General features: G+C 39.3%; 1 protein-coding gene across 9 annotated transcripts in view; it reads right to left on the bottom strand.

The window, feature by feature from the left end:
• The window catches only part of RUNX1T1 (RUNX1 partner transcriptional co-repressor 1), a 112,486-nt gene that overhangs the window by 43,954 nt on the left and 47,176 nt on the right, over positions 1-21,356 (bottom strand). For 7 of the 9 annotated variants that reach the window (XM_054058731.1, XM_009558031.2, XM_054058736.1 and 4 more), the window contains 3 exons: positions 7,084-7,221; positions 3,150-3,391; positions 1,367-1,456 (listed from right to left, as the gene is read on the bottom strand). In XM_054058731.1, coding sequence (XP_053914706.1) covers positions 1,367-1,456; positions 3,150-3,391; positions 7,084-7,221 — 470 coding nt within the window. Of the gene's footprint in view, positions 1-1,366; positions 1,457-3,149; positions 3,392-7,083; positions 7,222-8,223; positions 9,227-9,259; positions 9,327-21,356 lie in introns of those variants that run through there. The other 2 variants (XM_054058737.1, XM_054058732.1) reach the window with 2 other exon arrangements.

Here is a 21,356-nt window from a genome sequence, read left to right as displayed (position 1 = left end):
AAATAAACTGATTCAAAACACTGTGTCATACTCTCACTGTGTACAGTCAGTATAAGAAAAAAAATGAGTACAAATATTGACTTGATATGCAGCTTTCCCCCTTTCATGTCAGATTTATGGCATCCATATTTAGAAGGGTGAGAATGTGGCAGCACTCCCCTGGTCAGAGGTTTGCAGGCTGAATGATAAACTCTTAGGTGCCAACTTCTAACAAGCTCCTGGCACCAAAGCCAATACTGAAGTGGCTTTTAAAATAAAAACAAACCAGATGCCATGAAAATAAACGTGAATTACTTAAGTCGGAATATCAGAGTTGATACAACTGCAAGCCGAAGAGCATATTCAGTTCCAAAAAGAAAGCATCTGGCAATGTACCAAGGTAACAGCTATAGTATCTGCACAGAACCCATGTGACACAGACAACCAAGAACTGAAAACATATGAAAGCAAACCCATTGAGGATACAAGTGCTTCAGGACAACAGAATAGCTAGGAATACTTATACACACTGACTAAAATAATGCAAATTGTCTACCCGCACACTAACAATGGAAGAAACAAGATGGGAACAATAAACACCTTATCTCTGGGAAAATTCATCTCCGCAGCTAAACCAAATGAAAACAGAACACAACATACTCTAAGAAGGCAACGTGGGCTGTTCAGAGATCACAGCAGTTCAGAGGAGGTAGTTAGTGACAGGTGAAAGGCACAATAACTTCCTGACTTCAAAGACGACATTGCTTCCCTAATTCCTATTTTGCACATCCTGTGTTGCATTTTATTAATTGAATTTTGGATGAGATTTTTATCTTTAATTTCTAAGAAAAGGTTCATTAGCATAAACCAGCGCACACAGTCACTAGTCTTCTTAAGATACCATGTTTGTACTGGTGGCTGGAACCAGAAGAAATAGTCTTTTCCTTGTGTGACAAAGTGTCACGATCCCATCATTTACTATTAGTAAGTAGTAATTTAGAAAAGGGCTGGTAGCAGGAATTCCTGACATCTCCTTACCCTGGATGATGCAAAGTTTGAAAAACTCTGGCTTTTTGCAAGCATGTAACAATATTATATTTATAATGAAGTCTCAAAACTTATTCTGTAGAAGCTTCTACACCTACAAATTAAAAATATAGAACAAACAACAGTGATCATAGAATTAGGGAACTGACAGTTTCTGTGAAAAGCCAGGAATGATCTCCAAATCACACACTGAAGTTCCATGCACTAAGCAATAGAAAAAAAGCCCTTAAACGTTATTCATTTTCCTGAGTCTCTTAAAAAAGAAAAACTGTAACATACATCTGTGACCTAGCAACACTATAGTTTGAAATACTTTCCAGATCACTGAACTGTGCAATACCTTTAAAAATGGGATGACAAAAGGTCGCAGTGGGAAGTTAGTAGCTTCTTGCAGTTTGGAATGAAATTCTTCAATTGTCAAAGTAGAATTCTGTTGAGAAAAAAAAATTCTGTCTTGGTGACAAAATAATGAAAACACTTAGCAAGAAAAACAGTAACCAAAGCATTCTGAAATTGCTTAATACCTCGTTCTCATTATTGATAATAGGATAAAGAAAAGCATGCCACATACTAAATTATTACCTTATTAAAATACTCAAAGGAAACCACCAGCAGCCCAGATATTCAGTGCCTGTTGCTTAGAGTACAGTTTAAGCTTTCAGGTGCTGAGCATGGAAATGCTTTCACATTTCAAAGACCAGTTAAAGAGAGCTGCCTTCCTCAACATTTGTTTTTATTTTCTATTGGAGCCTCTTGTGATTTTGTTCCCAGTGCAGAAGTGGTAATTAACATGCATTTAAAAAAAAAAAATCCACACTTTTAAAAGGCAGATTCCTCGCTGTCTGAGAAGGAAAACTACACTTTTCCTCTCGTACTTATAAAGAGAATTCCTTCCTACATTCCAGGCTGTGTAAGAAAGTCATTACTTTGCAGCTGACGGCACAATCATGAAGACTACATGCAATCACACAATATGTGGGTATTCCCAAGGAAAAGAATCTTGATTTGCTCAACAAAGCTCAGGTGAAAGTAGAAATCAATCGCAATTAACAGTGAAGAAGCACTTTTGATCTAAAAATCAAGGGAAGCTGCATGCTTCCAGAGCTGTCTTTTGTTTCTTTACTAGTTCCCCTTTCCACAGTGAATCATGTGACAAGCAAACCCACATTTAACAAGCATTTTGTGTACGGAAGCAAAAGGAGGGTAGGACTTACTGAAGTTACACTGCCTACATTAAAATTTGACATGGACTTAAGTGAAGGGGTAGCCACTGCTGTCAGGTAGTGTTTTGTGAAGGTACAAGCCCTAGCACTAAACAGTGCTGGCAGTCTTTGCTCCAAATGAAGTCAATGGCAACTGCAGCTGCTCAGAACAGATGTAAATTAGAGCACCACAACAGCATTTTTCTTGGTACATCTAATTATTGCTGAAGGAGATACAAGGGAGACAACAATGTCTGGCAGAGAGGAGGCTTTGCTGGGAATAAAAAGAATCCTGGTCCAGATTCACAACAGTTTGTCTGTAAAATAGCATCCCAACATGACTGATGTAGGTAAGAAAAAGCTAAAATTTTCATTCAGCCATGTAATCACATAATAACCATATAAATAAGGTAACTTGAGTAGCAGTAGTGTACCATCAGGTCCCTCACTGTCAGATTTAAAGATTACTGTGGAAAGGTATTCCATTATATAACTGCAGTCCAAACATATATTCAGCTCATCCTTTTAACCAGTATTCTGCCATTATATATCTAATGTCCCCCTCCTCTCTCCAGCCAACTAAACCAGGCAAGCCAAATCATATTTTACTACATTATGTAATTCAAGGTGTGTCTAGGGGTGCTGCCATTATAGAACAAAACCCCTTTCTCAGCATTACAGCATAATACTATACTGGCAAAAAGAGTCAGGTCCGTATTTGGTTGGGAATAGCTGCCACTCACAGGCAGCTAGTCAGTGTTTGCTGTGGCAGCAACAGCCAGCACTTCATTCTTGCATGTTTGCTAGAAGTATGATATGCAGCATACGTGACCTGTTCTTCTATATAATAAACCTGTCAAATATAAAAGAGGGAAAAGGAGAGAAAAAGATGGCAGTTACATATATTGTTTTTTTGCTTACCACGAGTCCTAGAACAAGGGTACGCACTCTCTCCCCAATCTCTGGTGAAATGTCATTGCCAAACTGCTGTAAGGTTGTAAGAAATCTCTTCAGTTTGCTGAGTTGCCTAGCTCCACAAGCTGGTGGTAACTGCTGGTTAGCCAGAGAAGAGGAAGAAGAAGAGGACGGCCCATTGCTAAAGCCATTAGGAGGAGATGGAGCTCCATTTAACGCTGTTGGTGAATGGCTAGTGCCATTGGTTACTGAAAGAAAAAGAGAGAAGGGAGGATAAAATAGAGGGTGAAAGAGAGAAAGAAGACAGCAGGGAAAATCCATCAGCTTACATTTTATGTGCTTGACCTCAAAATTAATTAAGTTGCACAATCAAGGATAATTAGCCTTTTGACAGAGCAACAGTCTTCAGTTTATATCTATTTCTCAGTAGCTAGTACTGAATGGTGTGTAGATTGGAAGTCACAGCAGCTGCCTCTCACACAGCCTCCTCAAAATGCTTCTAGACCTGAAAAGCATCATTTGAATACCAGCTTTTTGTCAAAGGATTTTAAAAAGGGAGAGGGAAACAGAGAGAGAAAGAGCATGTATGACTGAAGAAAAAAGGAAAAAATTGCTCTTTGGGGTAGGAAAAAAAAAAAAATGTGCAGACGTATTTCACGAAGCCTCAGTTTATCTCTGAATATTTTTACTTGTGTTTCGTACACACAACTGACAGCTGTGTTTATAAAACAGGAGTTTCACATTTTAACCTTACACCATCCAATAAGGTTATTTTTTCTGATACAGATTTCCTAGCTGCTAACATAAGGAGCACATAAAGTTTTTTGTGCAGGTACAAATGATGTCATGCTCACTGTGGCCTGAACCCTTGCAGATAGAGCATGAAGCTAGACTTCAGAAGACTTGTCTGAGACCACGAGCAAATCACTCAGCTTTCATGTGCCAATATCATAGCTCTAAAAAGGACAGGAAAACATCTCCCTCCTGTTGTAAGGCTGCTGTGAGAATAATTATCCGAAGTACTATGTGTTCAAAATTTATGGCAATGAGATTCATGCAGACATACTGAAGACAACAACAGTTAGTTTTTGGCAGTGATTTCAGTGTGACTTTTATCCACACCCTAGAAGAGAGCAGAGAATCAAACTGAGGACATCCTTTTCCACCCAGGATACTTGGAACAGCAACAGTCAAACACGCTGTTGAGGCTGTTTGAACCTGACTCACCAAAATGACAGCGAACAGCAAGAAAAAGGATGGCTCCCTCGAAATGCAAATGTACCAAGTGCACTAGCAGGTGTGAGCACACAGCACGTGACTATACTCAGCAGCAGCCACACTCAGCTGATCATTACCCTGAAGAAATTCGCTGATTTCTTTTTGGGAAGTCACTTAGAACCCATATCAAAAACCACCAAAACTCAGGAATTTGTCTACACTCAAAAATGCATAGGAGTATTACCTACATTGCTTCCTATTTAAAAGCACAAGCATGGCAAGCTAACAACTTAAAGAACTTTCAATGTTTCTTAATGACCCAACTCTCTGAAGCCAAGTAGCTCTTTCTCTTTGTCACTTTCTCCAGCAGCCTTCTTTATTTTTATATAGCAAGTCTTTTTTGAGGGTGGACACCTTTTATTAGACTTAAATCACTGCCCTATTAACAGATTTAAATCACTAGCATAATACTTTTGATAGAGCTTTTGCACTAGCGACTGAAGTGCCCTGCTGGATGCATTACAGAAAAAGCTACCTGAAGGGTTTTCTAGTTATCTAGCTGTGTGGGCTAGGGAGAATAAGAAGCGAAAAAAAGCATAAACAGAAAGAAGCTGGCCTCAACAAGTTCAACTCCACATGTAGCTCTAAGCCACGCTCTCCACGCTGCAGTAGACAGCAATATTGCAATAAACAAATACATTGTGATTGCAGGGAAGTTGCACAGCCAAAAGTCATCATGTCATGAGCTTGGTAAATGAGGTCTGGGAAGAATAAGAACATGTCCTGCTCTAGCCTGGAACAACTCAGTCACTGGCAAGGGGCTTCTCTAGGCAGAGGTCCCGGGGCTATAGCCAAGAAAGCACAAAACAGCAAAGTTCATTACCTAGGATAGACAGGAGGAGATGAAAGGCAGGTAAAATTTCTCCAACAAAAGAAAGATATAAATATTTTGGCTTCCCTAAAACTTTTTAATAGCCCATTCCATACTAATGATTTTATCTCTTTCTCTGTAGTGTCTAAATTTGCCAGCTGGCAAAGATCTACGTCATCTCTAAACCGAAACCATATTATTAATAAAATAGATTTAGCATTTAGAATTTCAAACTAAAATACGTCAAGAGTTTTTAATCGTCTACTCCAAAGAAAACAAGCATACTCTTGACTAGAAAACAAGTCTGATCTTCCTGGCCTGCAGGCATTCCCAGTGTAGTAGTAATAAATGTAACAGACACTTGAACAGAAGTGATTGCTTACTGTACAAGCTGGAACTACTAAGGCCACAATCCAAAATCTTACAGGCAATTAAAATTAGACTTTTTGTCTTCATAAACACAGCCCCAAAAATCCAGCCATGGTTCATACACCTCCCAAAGTGCTGAACCCAATCAAATAAACAAACATTCAAAAATTCTGTGAGCAGACAGAGAATTGTAAGAGTGATTAAAGAACAACATCGTCCTGTTCTTTAATGACTGCCAAAGATTACCCTGAACTGTGTAAAGTGCATCACACTGGAAAGCTTAATTTGTAAGAGCACCGCCCTGAAAAAAAAAAAAAAAAAAACTAGAAACAATTTAACTTTACACCAAAGCAGCTCCCAGGAGGATTCAGGTGCTGGAGTTAAGCTAAACAGATAAATCTTTGCAGGATCAGGGTCATCAGGTTAAATTCCGAGTTTATGTGACTAGCTGGCACAAACCCTTCTCACTGTTTGAGTCGGATGTAAATTGTCAGGACAGGGTTCCCTGGGATAAGTAGTACAAACGCCTCCAGCTGGCCTTCTGCATAGAGGTGAATTTTAAATAAGGTACTTAACAGACCGAAAGGGACCAAACAGACATAGGCAAGGCAAAAAGAAGATGCTGCCTTCATTCTGCTTAGGCATATGTATTCTACTGTTCTAAAAATGTTTTATTTAAAATGTGAAATGTAAACACATTCTCATGTTTATACTATTACAAGGCAGTATAAAAGATACCAAAAAATTTGCAACTAAATCTTGGTAAGAGAAATGTGGATCATTTCATGGCTGTGAAAAGAATAGTCCAGACAATATGCCAGATTCAAGTCTCAGTTACACTAAGAGTAATTCCATCAAGACTAGTAGAGTTTCTTGTGTGTTTACATCAATAAACTGAGACAGAGATGCAGCCCTATGTGATTTAGAGAAGTAAAGCAGTCATAGACTACGAATCTCCAGATAAAACAATAAAAGGCCTTTGTTTTTTGTTTTACAGCAATATTAGCTGCACACTTTATAGTACTGAAATGAGAATTCTTCATTTGGTCATAAATGGGATGAAGACAAGTTTTTTCTTGGGGAATTACCCCCACTTTAAAACATAAACAAACAACCTTCTCCCCAAGTTTCTATACAAGAGGGAACAGGATCTTTTAAACAAAAGAATGGCATAAAAGAAGAGGAGACGGTTTTCTGTAATTCTCAAGGAAGGACTGGTCTCACCATTAAGCACATGGGAAACCAGCACTCACTCTGACTCTGCGGCCAAGTTGCCAACGAAGTAACAGCGCAACTCTGAGCAGAATGTCTTAACATCTTAAAGATGCATTAATCTGTTGTGATCTTAGTTTTCTCAATTACTTTTTCACAGTACAACCAAACACTGCATCTGCCATGTCATGCAGGTGTCCCTTCACATATTTTGATTTCTTACATAACAGAAAGAACATGGAAGAAAAGGAAGAAAGTAAGTCTAATTACACGTTGTGGGCGTGAATGAACTGGTTCTTGGAGCTCCTTGGGTAGTGGGAGGAGGTGGCATGGTTGGAGGCGTCAGCCTGGATTGTGTCTTCACATCCACAGGTGAGTCTGGCATTGTGGAATGCTTCTCAGTGCGATCTGCAACACACACCACAGGAACACACCAATTTATTTCCCCAAGCACATCCCCTCTGACAAAAAACTTAAAAAGCTAATGCAAGAAGTGAGTCATTTCAGCATCTGCCACAGAAGATTACACCTGATTATCTACTCCAGTGTGCTCTTCCCAAATTACATCATCTAAACCTTACTTAAGAAGGTGTAACACAGATGGCAAGACCTAATTTGTAGCAGTGCTGCATTATCTTTTGTTTTTATTTCTAGCACGTGCAGATGCTACCTCACAAGCACTCCTGGAGCTGCAATAATGCTTCCTCCCTTCAAGGCTCTCATGCTAGCCAGGAGGAAAAAAATAGATGAAGAGACACACAGAGGTAATAAATCGCCTTACGACAGTTCCTGTAGAACTAAAACTTGAAGCTCTTTAGTACAGGAGAGATATTGGGTAGCCTACTGGTTGAAGCCAGGTCTCTTCATGTCACTGTTCTTGTAACACCTGACATTATTTCCCATTGCTGCTCTTTGTGGTCATGTAGAGAAACTTACATTAAATACCATGAGCCTCGTGGATCACTTTACCACCCTGTCCTTGGATATTCTTACAGTCACCAGAAAAATGAACAAAACATGCCAAAATGGTAGTGTCAGTCGTCACATGTACATTTAAAAAAAAAAAGCATCTAAGTTTGCACTTTTGCACATTAAGAACAACTTTCAAACTTTGGAACTTAAGGTTCCAAACCTGCAAGGTAAGTAGAAACACATCTCCCCAAGAAAACAAAACAAGCAAAACGCAAAAGCAGGAAGAAAACCTAACAGTTCTCTTACAACTAAAGATCTAAAGACACAAGATATCTGGTACAGAAGCTATAGAAACATCATCTTTTTCCAACATTTCTTTTTGACATCTTGATGTTAAAATTTTTTTAAAACCTACCCAAACCCTTACAAGTCATTTATCAGGAATGGGCAAAACATGACAACATTTACCAGCTGAAAGCAAAACTAAGGCTTCCTTACTCATGCCAGGAGTTTAGTGAGCCATCTTGAGTAAACCTGAGTAAGATCAAGTTTAGCTTTTAATGGGCATAAGTCAAATTCTTCCATCACTTCACTGGGGGGTTGGGTTTATTTATTTTAAACACCGTTCTCCACAAGTCTTGCAAAGATTCATTAAACTATTTTATAAAGCAAGTATTGTGGCTAATGGGTAAGCCCGTAAGTCTGTGGGTTTAATTCAAGACAACAGCAAAGTCCGTCACGTTCCATAAATTCTGTTACTTCACTCTGCGACGTGCTTTCCTTGTTCTTACTAGCAACATAAAAACTTCAACCAGTCATATCTAAAATTTACCTGAGACACACTAAGATAAATTAAATGCAATGCACACATAAAGGAAGGGTGGATTTGAGAGAGCCTCAAACCACTTCGTTATCAGAAAGTTAAAAAAAAATAATTCAAACAAATAACAAAAGATATCAGCACAAAAATTAACAGCGCACAATAGACAGCAATCTTTAGCTGCCTGAAACTGAGGAATTATGTCCCACAGAAGCGGTGTGTCAGGTACTGCAATTATGGAAGACATCTTCACCCTTTGTAAAAGTGCCTACAGATGATGCCTTAGTTCTCAGGGAAAGGGATTCATTTCATATAAAATTTAGAGACAAGTTTGTGGGAGATGAGCATTAAAACACCTCTAGAACAGGATGAGGGAAATACAGATACAGTATTATAGGATCTGTAGTGTTGATAAAAGGTTAGTAAACCTCAGCTATGCAGTGAACAGTATCCAAAATGCATTAGCTTAAAAATTAAGGCTGCTACACAAACAGGTGAGGTTTGATTTGCAAAATCAAGCAACAGTAAATTATTACATGCTGGAAAACAAAAGCAAGTTTTTAAACAGTCTACACAAATTTCCTTTCCATATTGTTACAGTAAAACAGTTAAATCTATATCTTCAACAAGCTATTCATTTAATATAAAGAAATATGAAAACTTGTCTTGAAACGTTAATTGCTTCCTTAATAGCTGAATTCATCTTGCACTCACCTCAACCAACCTCAGCAACAAGGGAATAAATAGCTTTCAGCTCATGTTGCAACAGAGGGAAAGAGGCACAGCAGTGAGCCCAAGCCCTCCTAAATAAAGGCAAATATTTCTGCCATGCCAAGAAAGGAGAGAGAAAGGGAAGCTTGCCAGAGCTGGTGGGGAGATAACAGTGGGAACTGCTGGTCCATCTGGTTTTCATTCTGCTAACACTCACATTGAACTGTTGGGGAAGGCAGTCCAGGTACACAGATTTGAAGCATGTGGGAGCGCAGACACAGGCACAGAGGAGATGGAGGTGGGTGGAAGGAAGAGTGAGAGAAATCGAACTCCTCTAACAGTCTGCTGCTCACAGCGAGCAGGCACAGCCTGTATCCTCCAATTCAGCTGTTGATAACTAAAAGCAATCCCGAACCTGTAACCAACCACACGGCTCCTGTTCCCCTCCCCTGCCGTCTTTCAAAGTTCAGGTTTGATCAGAAATGCACTCAGATTGGAGGGGGCAGGCCTTCCCAAAAAGCTGGCAATGTTCTGTTACTAAAATTGAACATAGTAGTGGGAAACAGTGTGTTGGTTTTGCCCTCCAGTTTCAGTTTGCCATTCTACTGCAGTCCAACTGGTTTTCACTCCCTCTTGACAGCGTCTGCCACCCGGTATACAGATTGCTGAAACTGTCCACAGACTCCTGTTCTTCTCATATAAACCTGGTGACATTAGACTTAATTTTCCTAATTACTTTCCTTTGGATCTCTCAGGGGTTAAAAAATCCTTTACACACCACTTACCTTTTTCTTAACCTCTCTCTCCCTCTGGGAAAGCCTTAAACCCCACTCTGCTACTGTATGATCGCAGGCAGACAGATTTATCTCTGTCTGTCTGCAAGTTCCCCAGCCCTGCCTTCTGTAAGGAGATACAAGGCTCCTCTCAAGCACACCTCAGAACACTTCAAACCAGGGTACAAGATTATCTTGTCAGAGCAGAAACTTTCCTAGGGGGGTAGGCGGCTTTTGAAGAAGTACAGTGAAAAGCTTTTCCACACAATTGGAAAACATACCCACCAACACACCACCCAGGAGAACAGCCTGCTCCATCGCAGCCTCTACAACCCACCTTTCCACCAACTCCTACAGGAGCCGTTCTGCTCTCACTGGTACTATTTCCCTGCTCCTTGCCACTCCAGCTGGTTCCCTAACTTCTGAGGGAGCTACTGGGCTGGGAGCACTTGCCTACAGGAGCTCCGCACCCACTTCTGTCCTACCACCCACAAACAGAGAGAATTTCAGCAGCTCTGTTTTTAAGAGGAAGTTCTCTCAGGGGACACAGTGGTGATGGAGCACAAAGCAGAGCCACTGCTGATAAAAGCGTTACTTAGCTTTGAACTATAACTTCTACAAATCATTATTTTTTATTTTAAAACTAAATGCACACATAACATTTTCTACTCTAATTGTTGAAAAACAGCCTGATAATATGAAAGCTAAAGGCAGAATGGTATTTAAATCACTAGCCAAATTTCACCTAAACCATGTTAATTCCATTAGGGCTTTTACATATAGACATTTTTCATGCAAACTCTCTGTGGATATTCTGGCATCAGTACATTCAAAGGTGATGAGGGCTTTGGAGAGGAAGAAAGAATCCCTCAAGAGGAAAAACTGTATTTTTAACATGTGAAATCCTGCCTGTGTAAGATCTCATGTACATTTGTTCCAGTTTTATAATACAGAATCATACACATTGAACTTTGCCTGAAATTTGGAAGAACTTAAAGGAAAATCATGTCTTAAATTGCTTAATTTCTTAAGTCAAAAACAGTTTTATGCTCTAGTATCAAACCACACTCCCTGTTTGCAAAGCTAGTTCTGATTCTTTTTTAATTTTTTTTTTCCTGTTGAACTCTGACATCCCAAATAATCTTGAATTAGCGGGGACACAACAGAAAGTTTCAAACAGGCAGTATCCCACAGCATCACACATTTCAGAGCACAGGCTGTATATACAGAGAGTGTAACTTATTTCAGGTGCAAAGATTTCTTCCACTGAATCCCTCTAAGCAGCAACAGACTTGGACTCCTTAGCCCAGTTTGGATCAAATGGGGCTGAAACCAGAGGTTCTCCAAACCAGAGGGAAAAGGAGGCATCTGCAATTCATTCTGAAGCATTCACTGCAATCAATTCAGGATGGAGATAGATGGTGAAATAATGGTCTAGTCCTAATCCATACACACAACCCTCTGGTACAGCAAGAGACTTAGAATAAACTCATAAAATATGTTTCAAGTATGCAGAGATATATTGCATTTGCTTCGGATTATATTTTTTATTTAAAAAGAAAAAAAAAACCCAAACATTTTGAAATACACATTCTTAAATGTCTTTTCCAGCACAGAATGAAGAACTATGCTTTTACCACAGAAGTATTTTGCTCCATTTTATATTAAAGAATGCTGTAAAAACAAATTTAAATTATGATATTTCTTCTGTGGATTTCTTGATTCATGAAACTATACTGTTCCTGTCACTCATTTGACTTTTATAGTTGGAGTTATTTTTATCATTATATTCAGCTGTTAGATGAACACTTATATTTACTGTAAGCACAGCCAGCTTCTTAAGATAAATAGGGAAGAGACAAAGTAAAACGTGCAAGAGCAGGGGTAAAGCAAGAGAGATGTGCATGTATTTAAAGTGATTTACTCTACTTCCTGTATCTTAAATTATTTAGTCCATTTTTAAAACAAGGCGGTCTTTCATATATGGCAACATTTCAGTTCACATGGCACCCTTCCAAGTCTAACGCATCAAGGAAAGCTGATGTATGGAACAAAATATGGAATATATAAATACTTTACTGATACGATTTCAATAGCCAATTCAATGTCAAGCATTTCTAGAAGTGGTGTGTTTCCAATTTCCTTTTTTAAATGAAAAAAAAAGTATGGTATAATATGCTGTGGCATTTATTTTACTTTTAGTTAACGCAAACAGTTCCAGATGTATATTCAGGCATGAAAGACTCTTAAAAGAAGTTCTGTATTGATTGTACAATACTTACTACTTCTGCGCCAACATGTTAAAAATAAAAACAAAACCTGTCAAATTAAAAGAGCCCATTGCCTTGTTGCCTTTAAATTCAGAGACGGTACAAACCTGCACATGACACACAGGATTAGAACCCGCCTCTGCTACTCAGATTATATGAATTGAGACATGAATCTGTAGAACGTAATACAGATGATTCTTACCTAGATGGCATCGGACTAATTTTGATTATTTTGAGAGGGATATAATAGAATTTGAAAGTAGGTAGTGAGTCACAATGGTAATGAATTGGGAGACAAAACCATAAGTCTACATAGGAGGACAAATGACATAACTCTATCATGCATAACACTGTCATATGATCAGTCAGTAAAGAACCTTCCCTCCCTCAGGTTTGGTCAAGCCCCTCAGCACTGTTACAAAGCAGTGTTTACGGAAAACTTCAACTCCTGGCTCTCAGACCTGCCGCTAATGAGAGCGGGACAACACCAAAAGGTATCTGCCTGTTGTGGTTTAACCCCAGCCAGCAACTAAGCACCAGACAGCTGCTCATTCACTCTGGTGGGATGGGGGAGAGAATCAGAAGAGTAAAAGTGAGAAAACTTGTAGGTTGACATAAAGACAGTTTAAGAGGTAAAGCAAAAGCCACGCACACAATAAAAGCAAAACAAGTAATCCATTCACTACTTCCTCTCAGCAGGCAAGTGTTCAGCCATCTCCAGAAAATCATGACTTCCTCACACGTAACGATTGTTTGGGAAGACAAACGCCATTAGTCCAAACATCCCCCACTTCCCTCTTCTTCCCCCGCTTTTATATGCTGAGCATGACATCATATAGTACGGAATATCCCTTTGGTCAGCCGGGGTCAGCTCTCCCAGCTGTGTGACCTCCCAACCTCCTGAGCATCCTCCAGCTCACTCGCTGGTGGGGTGGTGTGAGAAGCAGAAAAGGTCTTGATGCTGTTAGCACTGCTTCGCATCAATGTGTTAACAGCCTGTTTCCAGCACAAATCCAAAACATAGCCCCATACCAGCTAATATGAAGAAAATTTAACTCTATCCCAGCCAAACACAGCATACTGCCTTTGCTGAGAAGCACCTGTTTGAGAAAGCAAAGCCTACCCACCCCATATACCACACACCCAGGAAAAACTGGAACTCCTGTGCTGCAGCCATAATATTTGGCATTTGAAGAACACTGCCGCAGACCCTCTCCCAGCCAAGCATGCTGGGGACTTACTTGAGACCAGTCCAGTTCTCTTTCCATTCATCTCTTGGCCCTCCTGACTTTTGCTTAAAGAATAAACAAGAATCTAAACACAATGGATTTTTTGTGCTATAAACAACTGATCCCAAATAGGCATAATATAGACATAGCTTTCTGTCAGCACCAGACATAGTCACAATATTAGCCTAGAAAGAAAATAACACCCAGCTTCCACTTCCCTGGTGCAGAACTTCTACTCCCTAGGTGATTTGCAGAAAGGCAGTATCAGAAATGAGCTCAGACAGTCAGACTCAGTCTTTTGCCACAAAACATTACCCCTGCAAGCGTTACCCATCAGGAATGAGAATGTGCGTATGAGGCGAGTGATGGATGTTCACAGCAAAGCTTTCACGGCATTTCACTGCCCCTTTAGCACTGTGGGTATGAAGCTCACACACTGAAGGTGATCCTTTTGCAAGAGTAATATCACAACTTTGCTCCAGTCTTATTCTGGTTCTCTCCTCTGCTTAGATTGTTTAACATTTCATATCATCAGCTAATCAGAATAAATTAAAGCACACTAAGTTTACCCATTTCTTCTCATTTAATATGCAGGAGCTAGAAGAAATTCTGCAAGCAAGGGAGTTCACTCAAGTTACCTCAGGCTAACTCATCAGAGCTTTCTTCAGAGGTGCTACAAAAGCCTTGAGAATAATGCAGTCTTCCAAAAGCTGAAAGGTATTTCTGTGCTACTGTATCCTGGGTTTGATAAGAAAAGCTTCTGGATGACATAAATTAGATGAATGATAGACAATGCTTTGAGTCACGTTCCTCATCCATAATGGTACCTTGACTGGTCCTACCATCATCACAACCAACTGAAAAAGCAGAAGCACACTTTCGTTTCAGTTCTCTAGGGTGAGATGTGCTGACTGGCAAAAAAATGTGTGATGCTGACGGCTTAGCAGATAAAGGCCAGATAGCTACATGTATTATAAAATAAGCGATGCATGAATTTAATCTCAGAGTTGAGACAAAAGTGTTATGGCTTGGCTTTGCTTGGACATTTTAATTTCTGCTGAAAGAACTATACTTGTCTTGCAATAAATTTCATTTAAAGAGGAAAATATTAGAAAAATAATCTTTTTTCTTTCATTTAACAATCTGACATGTTTTGACAATTTAAGAACTATCCTAGATTCAGCTACTTAATAATTAAAAACTGACTCCTGTCAGAATTGCACCTTGTTTTTTCAAACACTTCTTTTTTATTTCCCCCTTCCTGGCTTTACAAATTTTACCATGTAAAATTGCTGGAATGTTCAAAGCAATGCAGGGAAGAATAATACATTCTAAAACTAGATCTACCACCACCACAATGGTTTATTAAATACATCAGCAAGAACAGACAAGCTAAATAAGGGCCAAATTGTCGCAGCAGTCTAAAATTTCCATAAGCCCCCAGAAACTAAAGTTTACATGTTCCCTTGTCATGGCTGAATACATACTAGTTGGCCTGTACCAAAGGCCAAGACAACGCAGACGTATTCTAAATATTCCATCAACCATCATGCAAATGCCTCTATGCATGCTGAACTAATGCATTTGTTGTAGTGTCGTAGTGATTACTGAAATACTGTTTTGCTGTTTACATTGTTACCTGTGTCTCTTCTACTTGGTTTTGTTGACAAGTTTCCACACTGAGAACTGTGTGTTTTGAGAGGTTGTCTTTCACGTCACAGGAACTATTACTGCTATTCTCAAACCAGCTCACTTAACGTTGAGGCCTGAGCGAAGTGAAGAAGAGGTGACCACTGCTTCAAGCATGAAGAACAATCAGAACCACAACTGGTCAAACTCACTCCCTGTCCTCCCCTACAATCGACAGAGGTGACAACCCCTACACATTAGCAATCACTCCCTTCACTTCTCCTGCGCTTATAGAAGAAACTATTGGGAAGGGTTTGGATACAGACCCCCAGTAATTCCCTGACCAAGTAATTGGTTCCCTTCTTGTACCAAAGAAGACCCTTGTCATGATGGCATGTTATCTAACAAACTACAGGCTAAGTTAGACTGAACTTCAAGAAACTCAAATGCTATCAACATCAAACTGGTATTGTTTGTATGTTCTTACTTGCTCAACCACACATAACACACAACCTTTTCACCAGCAGCAATAATAAAACATTTTCTTTCCCAACGCAAATTAAAATTTCCCGACTTGCTCTCCAGAAGCATATTTAATTTTTTAATCCAAAGTTTGCAAGGTCTTAAATTAGCAATAAGTAGTTTGCCACACACAGGTAAAAGCAAAATAAATACGAGCCTCTTTCTTTTTAATGCACTTAAAACATTAAAAACAGTGTAAAGCATGGCTGTATCCAGGTTAGAGAAGATCAAAGAGAGTGCTGATACCAGTAGTCCATTAGATTAACTAGAACTGAAGTCTCCAACACAGACTAGCTGAAACCATCTAAAACATTTATATTAAGGGCTACTTAGGGTATTAAATTACTCTGCCAGTAAAAAAAAAAAAAAAAATTATGGCTGTACTTTTTAAAAGGCATCGCTTATATTTATAAAACATGCCAGAAATCCTTTAGGCTCAAAAAGAGTTAAATGTGGCTGTAGGAAGTGATATTTTCTATGGTTAAACATCTGAAAAGATCACATAAGGACTACCGAGACAGTAATGGATATACATCCTTATTTTTTAACTGAGGAATCCACCACGCACAAGTCAAGATGCTTTACAGCGTGGAGCGGTGTTGGCCAATCTGAGAAAGATTGCTCCTCACCTTGTGGATCAAGCTCCAAAAATCACTGTTCTACCACAATGCACTGTTTTACCTATTCAGTAATCTAACCCCTCGTGACAATATTCCAATCGATGAAAAGTTGTTCAGCTAGGCCAAATGCACAGAAGCAAGACTTCACCCTTAAGACCTTACCCTTAAGACACAGCATGAGCGACCAAACTCCCTCCCAACAGCAAGTACCACTCCAGGCTAAGGAAGGCTGCTCATTTCTCCTGTATAACGCAGACAGCTAAATTAGCTGACTAGACTCCCCATATAATCAGTGAAAAGAAGACTTAGAGCCTCTAATTTATTAATTCCTGAGACTGCTAAGCCAGATGGTATAAACATTCCCGTATAGATCTAGGTCCTTTGCCTTGTGAGAACCAGAGCCATTCAGACTGCTCTAGCAGCATGGCTGGTGCCCACAAGAATAAGCGATCCTCAGTCGTCAGACATACTAACTCCTTGCTTTCTTTTCAGCCCGCCAAGACAGATATTAATCCACTGACGAAAAAATATGCTTAAACATATTTCCCCAAAAAATCTTTGTTCAGGTGTTGCAACTGTTACTTACTGCCACCACCAGCAAAAGCAAAGTGAAACTACATAGGCTGTCCCCTGTCTTGAAGATTGTCAGTGTGTAATACCAAGTAGTGCAATTTATTACCCTAATCAGTACTTCAGCATTTGTGGAAACACACACTCTGGAAGACTATCATATCACATCATCAGATAATGCCATTAAAGACATCTTGTGTTTATATGACTGACTGTCTAGACAGAGTGTGAGAAAATATTCATTATTAGTTACAAATCAGCTGCCCCTCAATGCTGCATGTCACACCGTCTCTTACATTAGGCACTGGAATGCACCGGGAAACAGAAGAGGGGAGGAGAGAAGGGGTAAAGAGAGACTCAGAAACTTCACATGAAATTTAGACACTTCATCTCAAATACTTTCTTAGATGAAGTAATATTATTTATTGACAAATAAGCTCACAAGAAAAATGGTTGTTACCGTTAGCAGTGAAGGAAGAGGAAAAGGAACTTTTGTATGTAGTGAAAAAGCAGATTAACAAATGTAACACCTGAGCAAACCCACTTCTGAAGCCAGTGAATTCACACAAGTTCAGCACAGAAATAAAGTCACCCAGAAAGAGAGGTCCTGGGTTAGCCTTGGAATCCCCAGCCCCAGAAAGACTCAGAAACATCTGCCTAGATGTAGATACTGAAAACCGCTGTAGGTAAACTAATGAGACCACTCACAGGGCATACAATTACATGCAACATTTCCAGACATTAAAGCGTCACAGCAGTCTTAGCGTTGCACAATAAAACTTAAAACTTCCTTCTTTAAAAGTACCTTCCCTTTGTTTTTAACTATCGGACTGAAGGGAAGAAAGAAAAAAAAAAAAAAAAACCCCAAAAATTAAAAACAAACAAAAAAAAAAAACAAAACCAAAAACCTGAACAGCCAAAGCCTGAATTGAAAAAAAACCCACAACAATTATTACAGAAACCACAGAAACTAAAAGCAAAACACACTTTCAGGTATCATAGCATTACCATGCTTGACTGTTGTATAAAACATGCTTCATTTCATGCCCGGCAGATTCAAATTACATGCAATCTTTTCTTCCCAAAAAATACACAAAGCCAAAGGTTCGTAGATTTATAGAACGCCGTTTTCATCAAACCAGCTGATAGCACTATTTCAACACGGCAATTTAATATTGACCTATGTGGAACGGTACAGCTGCCATGGCTTGCTTCTATATATGTGCATATGTGTGGGCAAATGCCTGTGTGTGTGCATGCACTTATACACATACTTAATCAAGTTTTACTTACTTTATTTTGTAAATAATACTTAACTGTGATTTATTTTGATTTTTTTTCCTTCTTTAGAAAACTGTAAGAAAGAAATAGTCTTCAATAACACTGAGAGGAGTGTTAAATGGAGGGGAAACTGCAGGGTGAGAAGTCAGACACCAGAGAGAAACCACTCAATGCCACAAGTGCAAGAGAAATATTGACAAAGTAAAGAAGTCTGATGTGTCTGAACTCTGAATGCTCAACCTGGATACATTTAACCCTTGGTAATATCGCAAGTTTTCTGATACATGCTACCCTTACGAAAAGCAGATTTAACTCTCCCCATGCTATGGAAACACCCTACACTTGGCTTTGGGTCTACTTGGATATATACACTTTGCTTCCCTGAGAAGCAGATTAACTAGAAGAGAAGCCATTCTTTATGAGAAATGGAATAATATTCAACAGGAGGAAAGAAACTGTGGCAGGGCAGAGGGCGGCTGAGAGGGCAGCAGGGCACCCTCTTCCCATGGGGCGCCAGCAGCCCAAGGATGGATCTGCAGGCGAGACCAGAGCGTCAGATAAAAGGGGATAAAACACCACCTGGCTGGGAGCCTGCCCTGACAAAGAGTGACTGGAAACGTTGACAGGTGGCTGCTGACCACCAGGGGGAGCCGATATCGTGCAGCTGCACAGAGAAAACGGCCTTTCCCGGCGGAAAATTCAAAATAAACGGCAAGGTACTCACAGAAAGGCAAGGGGAGGTGTTTTAAGAAAAGTTCTTCCCACTATCAAAAGTTAAACTCAGCCATGTGATACAGGGAGGAAAGCTTATGACACTGCACATGTATACATCAGTATGTACTATCCCATTTCCACAGTACCAAACATAAGTATTTCTTTCTAAATTTTGGCTACAAACATTTCTTCCTCAAAAGAATAACCTAAGCAGTACTGGCTGCAACAGAAGACCGTCTTCAGTGCCTCCTACTGCCACCTATCTACCTCAGCCAAACAAGTTAGATGTTCCCCCTGCCAACTTATTCCAACATCCACCTCATGCTCTCTGGGAGATGGTTTTCTATATGAAATACTCCAAAAGTGAAATTGCAGCAGGCAGCAGCGTCCCTATGATTACATGCTATATCCAGTCATAGGAATCCAGATCATGCACCCCCAGTTATAGCCAGGCAATGATAACTGAATTTGAAAATATCCCACCGAAATTTATCATAGATCTCTAGAAACACTGTTCGGGCATATATGTATTAAGGCTAAATCCCAATAGCAGAGACCATTCAAATAGCACAGAGAGACAGTGACACTGACATGTTTACTTATGGTCTTCACTTGATACACAAAACACAAGGTTTAAACTGCTTGGTATGCAAAGGAACAAGGAACTGCTGTACTGCAACAACTATCCAAGGCAAATTCTGGATTTATGAAAGGAAAGTCTAAAAAAAGGATAATAGGAATAGCTGGATGAAATGCTGAACAGTTAACAAGAACAATTATTCCTAAATGAGTTCCTATCCATTATCTTTTTCATAATTATTGCAACAGGGCAAATAGCTTCAGTAACTGTGCATACAAATGACCTATTAGAAACTTAACAGGTCATTCCCAAAGGTGATTATGAGCCCTGACTTACAGAGCTACTTGGTTTTGCACATAATTCTGTTCAATGCCAACAATCTGCACAAAATTAAGATAAAACGTGTTTCCACAAGACTAAGTGGAAATAAACTTTCAGGAACCACTTCAGAAGGTATGAGGTGGTAAACACTGATGAACAAAATGCAGTAATTTTCTGTTAAACGTTAAAATTTGCTTTGGTGTCAGGTGACTGGAAAAGAGGAGACAGTGATTATACGTTAGAGCTCTTCTACAGTGCCATATGCTATTAATTAAATGATGATGAGTATAACAGTGAAAAGTCTAAGGTTAGATAGAAGGGATAAAAAAAATAGTAGGTTATCAGGGTGGACTTCTGTTATAGAACAGTATGGAGAGCAGAAGAATATGAGTCAATAAAGATACCACAACCAAGTCTTAAGATTTCTTGCAACAACAGGATGGTCTTCATCAGAAGAGTTCTAACTGGCCATGTTTCTTAACAGGCACTACTTTGCATTTTTGCTATAAGTGAACATGCAATAAGTTTTGTATTAGAAAATTATTGAGAACCATCACTTAAGGAGAGCAAGAAAGAACAGGAGCATAGATGTACAGTTTCCTCAGTCTTCGAGGTTGTTAAGAAACAGTAGGAGACACAGAAACAGATCCTGGCACTCCTACTGTGAATAGCTGGGCACATTGTAAAGAAGCTAACTGAGCAAAACCAGAAAAGGTTCGCTTAAAATGTGCAGGGAGAAAGGTAAGAGTGAGTATATTAACCAGAGGAAACAAAAGAAATACTAGCTTTCATTCCTATCAAATAGATAAAAATTTAAAAACCCTATAAAAATCTTTTATTTTGAAACAAACAAAGATTGTGAGAACTTACAAATAGCTACAATATTGGCATGGTTTGGGTTTAAAGCTGTCTCAATGGCTAAGAAAGAAATGGGTGAGCAGGCGAATCAAACTTGGACCAAAAAAACCCTGATTCTGGGAAAGCGTATGTTATTAGAACAGAAATGGGATTCCAATACTGACTGAAAGAAAAGAAGAGGTAAAACAAACACATCAAGGTCCTATTATACTGCTCAGTCATGCCTGGGATCTCAGGAGTCTCAAGACACCTTCCTTTCCTCCAGCAAACACAAGAACAATGGGGACAAAAAATTGTATGACCTCCTTGGTTCTGCATGGAGCCAGCAGCTTTCTCACTTATTATTCCTCCACTTCTTCTATAACTTTACCTTATTGTTTAAAACAATCTGCGTCTTTTTCTTCTTGTTTAAAACAATTTACCTTTCTATTTTTACTATCTCAGCTGTAGACTCCGAGCGCATGCTCTGCGGCATGTTACGTCATACTGGAAGAGCTCCTTGATATATTAAGCTTCACTTGCAATTATCTGGCTAAAACTTTTGTTTTCTTTTAAAATGTGTGCATTTTGCTGGACTGTATTTACTGACAGCTAAACTCCCGGGCCTTCAACTTGCCATCTCAAAGAAGCTGATGTAAAAGAGTCCAAGTGGAGTTTACTGATGGTCTGTAATGAGAGTAAAATGATAAATCCGAGTACTGAAAGCCAGCTGCTTCATTCCTAATTGTGATTC

The sequence above is a fragment of the Cuculus canorus genome, chromosome 2 (genome assembly GCF_017976375.1).
Source record: "Cuculus canorus isolate bCucCan1 chromosome 2, bCucCan1.pri, whole genome shotgun sequence".
In the NCBI taxonomy this organism is placed as follows: Eukaryota; Metazoa; Chordata; class Aves; order Cuculiformes; family Cuculidae; genus Cuculus; species Cuculus canorus.
This window is presented reverse-complemented; position numbering and strand designations above follow the sequence as displayed.